Raw genomic sequence first — 12,303 nt, 5'->3', positions numbered from 1 at the left:
AAGTAATAACGTGAATAATGCCGAGTTATCATAGATAATGCCGAATTATGACATTGGATGTGTAACGGTCGGATCAAATATGATACAATATTATTAATCATTATATATATATATATACCAGGGCGGGTTTAACCTAAACCCGACCCCGCCCCGTCCCGCCCAAGAACCCACCCTGTTAAAATTTGTCCCAGCGGGGCGGGTAATTACCCGCTCCAAACAGGTAGGGGCGGGGTGGGTACCCGCGGATTCGAGTAGTGTTGCCACCCCTAAGGTAGCGTTTGTTTTTAAAGATAGAACAGAACATGACACTGAGACAGAAACAACATGACGGAGACATTAAAAATTATTCTTTGTGTATTGTGTATGTACAAGACACTAATGTAATGTCCAATATTATGTTTGGATACACATGGACAAGACTAAAATATTATATGAAATGACTAAAATAGCCATATGATTCCAAATTTTCTACATCAAGTACAAACTAATTTAATAGAGAATGAGAGTAGAACTTCAAAAAAAATGTTTGAAGGGGCAAAAAATTTTAATAAAAAATTATATAATAATATTTATATTAAAATAAAATTTATAAATATAATTATTTTATTTTTAAATTTATTATAATATGTAGGAATACATATGGCAAAAATTAACAAAAAAATAAATCTGAGTTTGATTAATAAAAAATTTGTTTAGGTTAATAAGTTAAATTAATTTTAAATAAAAAATCAGTTTTAAAAAAGAATCCATTTTTACATGAAAAAAAAATAATTTTTGCACATAAAAATCTATTTTTATTTAGAAAACCAAATTTTTTTTATCTAAAAATTAATTTTTCTTTTTAATTTTTTTTAAATTATATAAAATCAATTACAACTTATAAATTATTTTTTAATATTTTAAAAGATCAATTTTACTTTTGATAATATTTATCTTTCAAAAATTTTAAGACTAATTATTTTTGTTATTATTTTTATTATAAATCAAATAATATAATACAAGTTTAACATGATATTGAAGTAAGAACGATAAAAAAGAATAAATTATTCAACCCAATAAAAATTCTATAAAAAAAAAGGAACATGGAGAAGAAAGTACGTTTCTAAGAACAACGCAAATTAGGAAAAATAAGAAGGGGTAACAATGTAATAATAAAAAATATCTATGGACAAAAAGAAAAAATTCATAAAAAATGTCCGTATCTCTCTTTCAAATTTTGTGTCCATCATTATCCTTCATAAAAGAGTGGACACAAAAGTATAAAAAACTTTCTCAGAGACAATGTGTTCATTGTCCATGTCTTTGCTTCCAAACACTTTTTAAAAATGTGTTGTCCATGTCTCTGTGTCATATCTCCAAAAACAAACGCTACCTAAGTGTAAAGAAGAAAAGCAGAAAGTAAAGAGAAAAGAGGATGGTGATGCGAATGTGCATACTATATAGATATAGATGAAGTCTTGTTGGGAAAAAGAAGAAGGGAGAGAGATGGATTTGATTTTTTTAAGGCAAGGGCCCAAAAAAGGACTGCAACTGTGGCCTTGAAAGTCTTGCTGTACAAAAGACAAGTGTGGCATGGCGATTGCAAGCAGAAATGAGGCGACGACGACAGCGAGCGACGCCGGTGATTGTAGAGCTGGTCGACGGAGAGTAGTTCGACGATGGAGAAGGCGGGGTGAGGCTACTCTCTCTTCTTTGGTTTTTTTTCAGAAATAAAATCAAAAATAATTATTTTTTCATATCTGATTTTTTAACTTTAATTATCTGAATACAATTTTTTTTGGGATTTAGTGCTTGTTTGGGTGCTATTATTAGGGGTGGCAACACGTACCTTATCCGCAGGTACCCAATCCGATCCCACCCGGTCGGGTAGGGTTACCAATCCGATCCGCAGCGGGTAGGGTAGGGTGCGGGTAGGGTATTCATGCAGGTTGGGTAGGGTGTGGATTGAACCTCAACCCGCACCCTATATATGTATATGTCATATACTTATATAAAAATACATTTCAAAGTGGATGTTGAATCAAAGACCTCTCACTAAATGCAAAAGATCCTTAGTCATTAAAAAAAGACCATTAATTGATAATTTAATAATATTTTTTTTTACATAAAAGTTAGTTCTATTTTAAATTATTATTAAGTTAAATAATAATGTTGCATCTTTTTTGTAATCCGTGGGTAGGATCGGATACCCGCAGGTTAAGAGCGGGTAGGGTTAGGGTTGGAATATTCTCAACCCGCGCGTAGGGTTAGGATTGGCTCCAAACCCTACCCTACCCTACCCATTGCCACCCCTAGCTATTATCTTAATTAAAAAAAAAAGACATATTTGGTAAATTTCTAGTAAAAGTAAAAACACTAAAAAAAAAATCTATTTTGAGAAGCTGTAATTTATATTTTTTTAAAAGATCTTTTTTCTTAAAAAAAAAGATATTTTTCATATAATAAATAAACAAAAAAGTACTTTTATATTGTTATACCCAAATATAATTTATAGATAAAAAGATATTTTTGTATAAGATATCTAAATATAAAATTATTTTTACTTTTCCACAAGATCTTTTAAAATAAGATAACTCGAAAAAAGATTGCTTTTTAAAAGTACTCAAACAAGCCCTTAGGGCGAGTTCGCCTAACTCCTCGGTGAACTTCATTTTAATTTTTCTTTTCAAAACCTACGAAACTCAAATTTTTAAGTTATTATTATAGTATCCAAGAGTACGTATGAGTACACAAAAATACATAGACAACAAGGATTTTTTTTCATTACAAAGTAAAAAAAATTGTTATTTTTCCAATAAAAATATAACTTATTTTTGTATACTCTTGTGTATTCCTAATTCTTATGTATTTTGGAGATGATAATAATGGTTGTCATTGCCCATGGTGAAGTTTAAGAATTTGAGTTAGCCATTTTTTTAGAATTTGAAGTGGAGATCGCCGGAATTAGGCGAACTCTAAAAAATCCGAGAGTGCGTGAACTTTGGAAAAAATAATCGTATTTACAAAAGTTAAAAAATAAAACTTTTAAAAATAATTTTTTATTTTATTTTAGAAAAGATTCCTCGGGTGAGAATTGGAGTGGGTTTAGCGTCCGTGGGTTACTGATTTCAAATATTTGTAAATTATAAAACTAAGCCGCATAGAGTATTTCAGCAGACTGGTTACACCCTCGAAAACCATTCCGGTTCACGCAATTCACCAATTAATTACAGACTTGATCGATTTTTTTTATCAAATTTTTGTTAAATAATTTTTATCATAATTGAATCCGTTAAAAGACCAATTTTCAGTTATTTCAGTTTAACTAACCGATTATAAGAAAAAAAAAATCGCAAGTGTGAATCCCTTCATTTAATATAAAGGGACAATAACTAAAATTAATACTGCCATTGAAAAGTTAAAAACTGATATAAATTGTAAAAAAAAAAATGAATTAATTTATGCTGTTGGTGCAAATTGATATATAGTGTTGAGTATGTAATCTGTATATGTCTATTGCTCTAACAATAATAATACTGTATAATATATTTTCAGAAACATTAAGTTTTAGATATATCATTTTTTCACTCGAACAGTTGAGTAAATTATCAGTAATATATAACTAAATGCACAATTATCTAAAAAAATTATATATAAAAAATTAGTGAAGCATAATAATCAGACCCCTAAAAGAATACAAGTGAAACAATTAAAATTAGCATAAACTTTAGAAATATTCTAAAAGTAGTTGACATGTCAAAAGAATTTTTCCCTCTTATTACATATCCCGCAATTGCGTAAAAAGTCTCAGTAACTTGTTCCTAGGTAAATATTTGAAGGTTGGTCGATTTCAATTATTTTTTTTTTAAAGGAAAGAAATAAGAAATAAGAGGTCAACGACTCAAGGTAGAGTCAGTTATTGTAGGAGTGCATAGCTAAAATTTAAATGCAAGGATTGTAGGCAATACATCATTTTATATCTTGATAGTTCAGAGAATACAACTACATAATTATATGAAACAAAATAGATAATACAAGATCGGTTGAACTGTACGTAACAAAACCGCACTTATAGTGTGCTGTAGGCCAAACTGTAAGGCTCTAACATTTGAACAATAACAAATGAACAAAGCCCAGAAAAGCCCTAAAATGAAAACAAATAAGTTAAATATGAAATTAAAAGTCTGGAATTCACAAGCTATATTGATTCTAATTAAATAATTAATTCAGATATATATGAATGGATAAGAAAAGAAAGAAATTGATAAAAACAAAAATTGATCCTGGTTAAAAATCAATGGCCTGCCTGTATGCTTGACACCTACAGTCCTACAAAGCTAAGTTAGAAAAAGAAGAATGACATTTATATTACACAAGTTCTAGCATACCTCAAAATACTTCTAATGGTATTTTCTGGACATCCTTCATCCTTGTAAGTTAGATTCCTTTCATACCTCTTTTTCACCATTTTCAGGAACAAGATTACTATGGACCAAAGATATTGAATTAGACAAATTCCTACTTGTCGCCAGAGGATGAACAACAGCTTTGGCAACACCAATTTTAGTGGCTCCTTCATCTACTGTCTCAGTTCTAGCATTTTCAGTGCCATTGACAACTGGGTCCCTACTCTCCAATTCACTTCTGGCTAATGAAGAATATTTTGTTTCTGTTCATGGGAATTTAGATTAGCCACTTCTAACGATAAAAATAGGTAATGAAAAGCAGAGATAATATTCAATCTATAAATTAATATGAATATATATTCTCCACTTCAGAAAATTAGAATATTTCAATAGTCTCCACCACAATAAGTTAATAATTCCTTTTTCCCTAATATTAACTTACCGTTTATTTCTCCCATAGTGATAACTCTATTAAGAAAATCTCTGAACTTTGTCAAAACAATCTTTTCTTGCTCTGCATATAACTCAGTCATTTTTTGTCCACAAGGCAATTGAGAAGATATGTTACAAGTGTGAGAAACTGGCTCACTAGGAGAGACAGCAGTCATGAACATTGTATCATGCTCATCGCACATTAATGCTAAAGTTCCAGGAGACATTGGCCTCCCTTTGAGGACACCAACACCGTCTGAACTAGAATTATCTGGGCTGACCTTATCTATTCGGTTCTCACTTGAACAATCACCAGACGTAGCTTTCTCAACATTAGTTCCCGTTTGGCTTGGTAACTGTTGTTGAGTTGAAGAAGCAAGGGAAGTTTCTGTCTGATCTTCTATATGTTTGTGCATTATATTTTTCTGGTCTGGTTAAAATAATAACGGTAGTTGGTGAGAGGAAATTAATCAATAATTTGCGTTGACCATTCTCATATCATTTGGTAAATAACAAGAAGCACCAATTGAGCAGAAACTTAGCACGCTCTAGCCCACAAACTTTAGTTCAAAGTCTACATATAATAATATCAGGGACCATATTTACTGGTGAATTTACTACTGAAATTTTCAGTAAATAACAGAACCAGTTATCTTGCTGTTTTTATTTGGCAATTGAGGGTGGTGAATAAACATTCTGAACCCTGTAGTGATTAAAAACCTTTTGTTATTCAGTTGTAGTTGAATTTAGAGCAACCATTTTAACAAAATTCAATTTGTAAACACAGATTTGGCCCATATATAATTGATGCTAACTGATTATATGGAACTACTCCGACTTCTAGCAGGAAAGTGAAGAGATTCCTCTTCAAATTTAATATCAATCTACACACAAAAAAGATGAAAGAAAATACAACGGTCTTTCCAAACCTGTCAGGAAAATTCGTATCGTGACTTAAATGACAACTTACCTGTTACTGTCTTCGCGGCTTGTCCAGATAGTAGCACTAGGACTGAACAAAGCTCCTTCAAGTGCTCTGGTTGTAGTATGTCTGCCAATACAGACCTTCAAAAAATAATCTAAGTTAATAACTAAATTGATTACAAGCATCTTCATTCATGAATATAACTATCCCTACCTGTATATAAATTTTGAAGGACCTAATGTTGCAGGTCCAACATGAGTACTAGGGGCAGGAGAAAAGGAGGAGGAGGGTAAAGGACCTTTGACATGGTTTGCCTGGTGAAAATTAAGAAAATATTTAGTTATAAGGTTGTAAGTATATAAAATTCGAGAGCAACTTCTTTTTTTTTTTCATTTTTTTAACAAGAAAAAGTCTCTGCTGCTTCTCATACTATGATAAAGTTCTACCTGTTTTCCTAGCTTTCCAATGGATGGATCCTTGGCTGTTGGCACAAAAGAGAGTTCCTGACCTTTTCTTTTCTTTGATGCTGGCGGTGATGAAAAGCCAGAGGAACCGACAGCACCAGTTATTGCAGCATTTGCTGCTTGCTGAATATATGTCATGTTGATATTTTGATCTCCATGGAACAATGCTTGTCTCTCTTCACTTCCCTCAAAATTCTTGCAATCCATGCATTTACAATTTTCGGAACAAAGAATGTTGGCTTGGAAACACTCGCAGTACTTCTTGAGGCAACCAGACTTTTTACAATGACATCCCTTATTGTGCTTTCCCAATATAACAACTTCGCCAGCATCCTCCTACATTATTTTGAAGTTCACAAATAGAGAAATAAGAAAACTTTAGAGCATAAGAAATTAATAAATATACAAAATAAAAATTCAACACAGTTTATGATACAAACCTATAACATTTGGGGTGGCCCAAATAACAAATACAAAATAGGTTTCAATATCACATTATATTTGAGTGAGCCTAACTCAACTCCAAAGACTAGCTCATGAGGTGAGGATACCCAAACTTAAAGGCTTTTCAAGTCTTATCTCTGGGCAGTGTGAGACTCTAACAAAGACCATATCATCAATCAATACTTATAATTAGAGGGGGGAGAAGTCAAGAACATGGCACACAACACTAACCATTGAAATAGTTAAACCAACATACCCTGTTGTCATGTGGTCCATGAGGGCTGCTCGCAATCTTTGGCCTAAATGCATTTGGATTACGTTCTAAGGTAGCTCCAACAGCTTCTCGTCTGGCTGCTTCATTATCAACATTGTTGTAACAATTTACACAGTTGCAACCATCACAGTATATTCCCGATGCAAAACATTCACAATATCTGCTCACGATACTTTGAATGTTAGTATCACAGTTTTTAATTGCAGGCTGGTAGCTAGCCAATAAGCTGCACCAGTGCAATATCAAGAGCAGAGAGAGTGAAAGGGGATTATACTTACAGCTTTAAGCACTTTGAGTGTTTACAATTGCATTGCTTTTGCTTCTTTGGAGTAGCTTCTTTTGTTTCAAAATTGGTCCTTGATCTTGGTTTTGGAGATTCTGATTTACTGAATACAATAGATGTTGGTTGAAGAATGAAGATTAAATCATTTTAGCTAAGTTTTCATGTAAAGAAAAATAATCTAAATTAGCAAAGATTTGAACTCAAGGGCATAAATTAAACCCTCACTATCTACTAGATTATTCATATCTGGTTTCCCAACCACAAAAAAACACAGAAACCGAAATGGAAATTACAGTAGGCAAAGAAATAAAAGAATATATCGTTTGCAAGAAAGAAATAAGTTGTTAATAGAGTTGAAGCGAAGAATAATAGAGGGAGAACGGTGTTAAGGAAAAGACTGACTAATAATTTTGAACCAACCCTATCCAGAAGGAGGGAAAGCGAGTAATGAACATGAAGTAACAAAGGCCACAATTTTTCGGTTTTAAACTAAAGCAAGAAAAAGAGCAATTTCAAAATTGATGTTGTCAAAACTCAGAAGACTAAAACAGTTAGAACTCACCCAACCCTCGTTGAAAGGCGTGGCGCCTGCGGCGGATGCGGCATCGGCATCATTAGCATCGGCTGCGTCATTGTCTGCGGATGTGACCGTGACTGTGACTGTGCCACCACTTGCGGCTGAAGCTGTTGTTGCTGTTGCTGCCGCAACTGCGAGTGCTCTGGAAATGGCGCGCCGCCCGGCATCCCGGCTAAGCCGGTGAAATCAAGCTGCCTTGCAAGCTTCTTGGCGGGAATATCCGACAGCGGCACCGGCACCGGCACCGTAGGTGCATCCGATGCCACATTTCTCAAAGCGCAATCACCTCCTTCTCCTTCCCCCATCACATATAAATACTAAAAGAAAAAAAAATTAGAAATGTTAAGAATTCACGGAGAGTTCCGAATTCCTTTCTCAATACTTGGATAATCAAGAAGAAAGAAAGCAGAGGTTGGAGCAACGATGATTCCCTCAGAATCAACAAAAATCAGCTGAAATTGGCTGACTTCCAGATCCAAAACCCATTCCAAAGTCTCGAAAAATAAATAAAGCGCAAAAATACACGCGATTGAGCAGCTCGGTAGCCAAGACCCCAAGCTCGAAGAATAGTGGGCACAATTCAAGTGACTTGGATCCGGATAGCAACGCAGAACCGAGGAACCACACAGAAAGAGACAGAGACTCAGAGAGCGGTTGAGGGAACCGCACAAAGAAGAGGGAAGATAAGTGCTGAAGCTGAACTCAACTCAACCAAGAGATGGGAAATGGAGAGAGAAAGAGAGAGAAAGAGAAGTGAAGGGACCTTTTTGATGTTCGGCTTCGCCCTCCCCTCTTGCTTGCTCTGCTCCCTCTCTCTACCAAAGCTTTTGAAATTCAATTTTTGTAAATATTCAACGGCCGGATCCGCATGCCATCTTCATCGTGCGGCCCTTGGTTAAAGCATGCATCGTTCGGTTCAAATTCATAGAAGCATTGCTCATCTCACCTTTGCAGCCGTTCGACGAAACCCTCATTAGAAGCATTGACTCGTGTGTTGCGACCACCTTCCATGGGCCACGTGTACAATTCCCTCGTGCAGATGCAGTGATAGATGCTGGCTATGCGTATCACCGCTGCGGTTAAAGACAGGGAATTTCACTTCGGGATTAAAGAGAAACGCGTTCAGAAGAGAGAGAGTATTTGGCGCTAAAATAGAGGAGGTCCCAGTGAAAAAATTGTTGACTTCGGAGAGCAAATATTTTTACGGTCAAACTTGCTCTCGACCTCTTCTATGATCGATTTCAGTAAATAAACTTTGGTTACTATGGAAGGTCTGGCATTACTATCTGCATATGCCGTTATTCAATCCGTTTCAATTTGACAGGAGGGAGTTTACAATCCGACCCTTAATGATTGCGGAGTAGATTGATTGAGAAGAGATTCGAATTAAGACACTTATGTATAAGTATTCCATGCCACTTAGACATTTTAGTTGCTAATAATACATAAATAATTTTCGATGACGATGTAATGTTGTATTTGAGTTGGGAGATGAGCGATGATAATCTTGCAACAATTTGAAATTGAAAGAAGAGTTTAAGATTGATAGTCTGATTTACTATGAAATTGGAAGTGGAGCAATTGAACTGTGGATAGAATAAAGTTCGAGTTTGGTACTAATCCTACCCAACTTACCCTTACCATTGAATCTGTATTTTTAGCGTGTGTAAATATTTAATTGATTATATGTAAATGTATTTTGTTTCTGAGTGTGAATGTGCATTTCTAGTTTTTTAATAAAATAAGCAATTGAATATATATAAAATGTATTCTGTTTTTTTTATTGTGAATGTGCATTTCTAGTTTTCTAATAAAACAAACAATTGATTATACATTAAATATTTTGTTTGATTGAAAATAAATTAATATTTTGTTGATAGGGTCAGTTGGAGAATTTTAAAGTACAAATAGTGTTCAAACTAAAAAATTTTAAATTCGTAAATAGAGTAAGATTGAATTTAAGAAAAAAAAAATTTGTGAATAGAGTTAGAAGTTGTACCTAAATTTTTTCTATAAATTTTGAGTAATTAGTAAATAATGAGTTAATAAATTTATTATTATTTAAAAATTAAAAAATTAAATTTAATAAGTTAAAATGGTAAAAATAATTAAAATATAAATTTTGACAATAATTTCAAAAAATTTAACTTAAAATTAGGTCAAACGAGCCAAACCAAACGAACTGGGCCCATAACGGGCGCAATGCCCAACCCAATAGCCTTTAATAAAGAACTTCAGCTCTTCTTCTTTCCCAATTCATATGGGTTTCACGCTGAAGACACAAGGAGGGAGAAAAAGCCATAACCAAACCCTTGATTGAGTTTCAAAGCCACACATTTTTTTATTGGAAGTTTCGATCGCTATATCGTTTGCGGTCACACAATTACTGCGTCGAGCTCTACCAAACCCACCGAACAAAATTGTTGGTAATCCTCATTCTCATTCTCAGCTGTCCAACCCTTGAATTCAAAATTTATTTAGCTTTGGCGTTGAGATTTTGTGTAATTTTGGTATTTAGGATCAAATTAACTTTGTGGTCTTGTCGAGTCTTGTTCCAAACCTCCGTTGGTAAGGTGGGAATTCTCTAACCCTTGTGTAATTGTTGGTATAACAAACCTTATGTTGATTTAGTGATATTTATATAGTATTAGATTGAAATCATGAGTTTTGGAGGCTAATTGGTGGTATTAAAAGTTTGGATTTGGGTCTTGATGGCTGAAATTTTGTTTGGAGAGGCTTTGGGGCTTTGGACACTTGAGGAACGGGTATATTTGTGGTGCTTTGGCATTAGGGAGAAATCGACCAAGGTATGATTTTGCTTTCTCGTAGATAATATATAATGTCGTGTGAAAACGTAGGCTAGATGACCATAAGATAGGTTGAAGCATGTTTGTATGTTATGAGTTAGTAATTTTAATGAAAATATTGAGTTGTCTTGAAATGGGTTGATGATTGGTGATTTGATGATGATTAATGAGGATATTGAATGTGAATGTTGAGCATATAATGAGAATGTGACGAATCATTGATTGTTGATGAGTTTTGATATTGATTATAAATAATAATGATAATAATTAATTGTTTATTTATAAATAATGTTGTTTGATTATGAATTTGTTGGATTAAAATTGATAGAATTGAATATTGATACGTTAAGACGGGGTGATAAGGGTATGGAAGGATTTTGGTTGGAATTTGGGTTGTTTTGTGTTGAGAAATTTTGGTTTGAGAATGAAATGTTGGAAAATAGAGGTTTTGAACTTTTTGGAAAAAATTTGATTTTTAATGAACTTCGCCGATCTATAACTTGAGTCTTGGATTTTGGATTTGAATGAAATCTGTTTCAAATTAAAGATAATTTCAAGAGCTTTATAACAATATAAAGTTTGTGGAAATTGAATTTTTTTTAGAGAAAGTTATGGATATCGGAAGTTATATAACAAAAACTAAATTTTTCTAAGTTGCAGAAAACCATGAATTTTGGTGTGTGTGTGTGTGTGTACGTACATACAAGGGGGTGTGCGCACGCACACCCTGAGGATTTTGCAAATGTGCTTACGCACACAGCGATGCGTACGCACAAGAAGGAAAAGTCACTTTGTTGCGTGCGTACACACAGCAATGATGCATACACACAACACCCTGTTTTACCCAAAAACTCTAATTTTGACCGTTTGACCTTTCTGATAAGCCTATAAACCTCCGAAATCACTGTTTTGATAAAAATTCATTGTTTTTGTACTATCAATCATTCCTCTGATTTTTCAACACTCTAAAAGTTCTGTTTAAGGTTTATTAGTGAGGTTTTGGGTTACAAAATAAAGGTTAATGAGTGGAAGAAGATAGAATTGGTATCGGAAGAGTTGAAGAAGGGGATGTTTGATTTGATGAGATGATGAAAGTAATGAATGAGACAATTTTGAGAATAATGCAATATTGATGATACTGATGAATTGTAATTGACTGAGTGAATGAATTGAATGGTAATGAGGTATACGTGACCGAGTAAGAGGCGGTGGCATTGTCCACTCGCTCCGAGTATATGTTAAGACTCCGGGTAGGATGCAGTGGTCTTTTTCACTTGCTCCGGGTAAGAGTCAATAAGCCGGGTAAGATGCAGTGGTGTTATCCACTTGCTCTGGAGAGTTCGAGACTCCGGGTAAAATGCAAGGGTTGAGTTTTGTCGTCGCTAGCTCCGGGTCGAGAACTGTAACACCGCTTGGGTAAGAGGTAGTGGTGAGGTTGTCCCCTGCTCCGGGTATACGGGTAAGATGCAAAGGTTACAGTTTGGTCCCACTTGCTCCATGTTTGGTGTTCTGTCTATGGTTAGCTACTGGACATGTCGGGTTTGGATTTATAATTAAAAGATGAAACTCATCAGCTATAGGGCAGGCATACATCATATGTATTTGTTTGAGCGTGCATTCTTAGGTTTGCCTATTTGATTAACTATGCTTATTTGCTATATGTTCTACCTAATGTAACTGCATTCTATTTGTATTTTCCTTGCCTGTATTGT

The 12,303-nt window shown here is 34.2% G+C and overlaps 1 protein-coding gene across 2 annotated transcripts; it reads right to left on the bottom strand.

Annotated features, from left to right (window-relative positions):
* Positions 1 to 3,934: 3,934 nt before the first annotated feature.
* LOC112790239 (protein tesmin/TSO1-like CXC 5) lies at positions 3,935 to 8,682 on the bottom strand. 2 transcript variants are annotated; one of them, XR_003196553.3, is made up of 9 exons: positions 7,770 to 8,512; positions 7,203 to 7,310; positions 6,907 to 7,084; positions 6,189 to 6,542; positions 5,956 to 6,056; positions 5,788 to 5,882; positions 4,828 to 5,247; positions 4,368 to 4,648; positions 3,935 to 4,123 (listed from the first exon to the last, which is right to left on the bottom strand). XR_003196553.3 is itself a non-coding variant. In XM_025832543.3 (9 exons), the coding sequence occupies exons 2-9, from the start codon at positions 8,087 to 8,089 to the stop codon at positions 4,428 to 4,430; spliced, it is 1,797 nt and encodes a 598-aa protein (XP_025688328.1). In that variant the 5' UTR covers positions 8,090 to 8,101; positions 8,548 to 8,682; the 3' UTR covers positions 3,935 to 4,427. The 2 variants fall into 2 exon arrangements, 1 of the variants encoding a protein (XP_025688328.1); XM_025832543.3 differs by adding an exon at positions 8,548 to 8,682 and having other exon boundaries at positions 3,935 to 4,648; positions 7,770 to 8,101.
* Positions 8,683 to 12,303: the final 3,621 nt, after the last annotated feature.

This window comes from Arachis hypogaea, chromosome 3 (genome assembly GCF_003086295.3).
Source record: "Arachis hypogaea cultivar Tifrunner chromosome 3, arahy.Tifrunner.gnm2.J5K5, whole genome shotgun sequence".
Classification (NCBI taxonomy): domain Eukaryota; kingdom Viridiplantae; phylum Streptophyta; class Magnoliopsida; order Fabales; family Fabaceae; genus Arachis; species Arachis hypogaea.
The sequence above is the reverse complement of the archived record's forward strand: the minus strand, read 5'-3'. Positions and strand labels throughout refer to the sequence as shown.

Bases quoted from the DNA above. Each gene is read 5' to 3' on its own strand.
- LOC112790239 (XM_025832543.3), bottom strand. From the start codon at position 8,089: ATGGGGGAAGGAGAAGGAGGTGATTGCGCTTTGAGAAATGTGGCATCG. The intron at 7,311-7,769 runs GTGAGTTCTAAC...TATTGTATTCAG, and splicing joins CGCCTTTCAACGAGGGTTGG to TAAATCAGAATCTCCAAAAC. The intron at 6,057-6,188 runs GTAGAACTTTAT...AATTTTCACCAG, and splicing joins TTGGAAAGCTAGGAAAACAG to GCAAACCATGTCAAAGGTCC.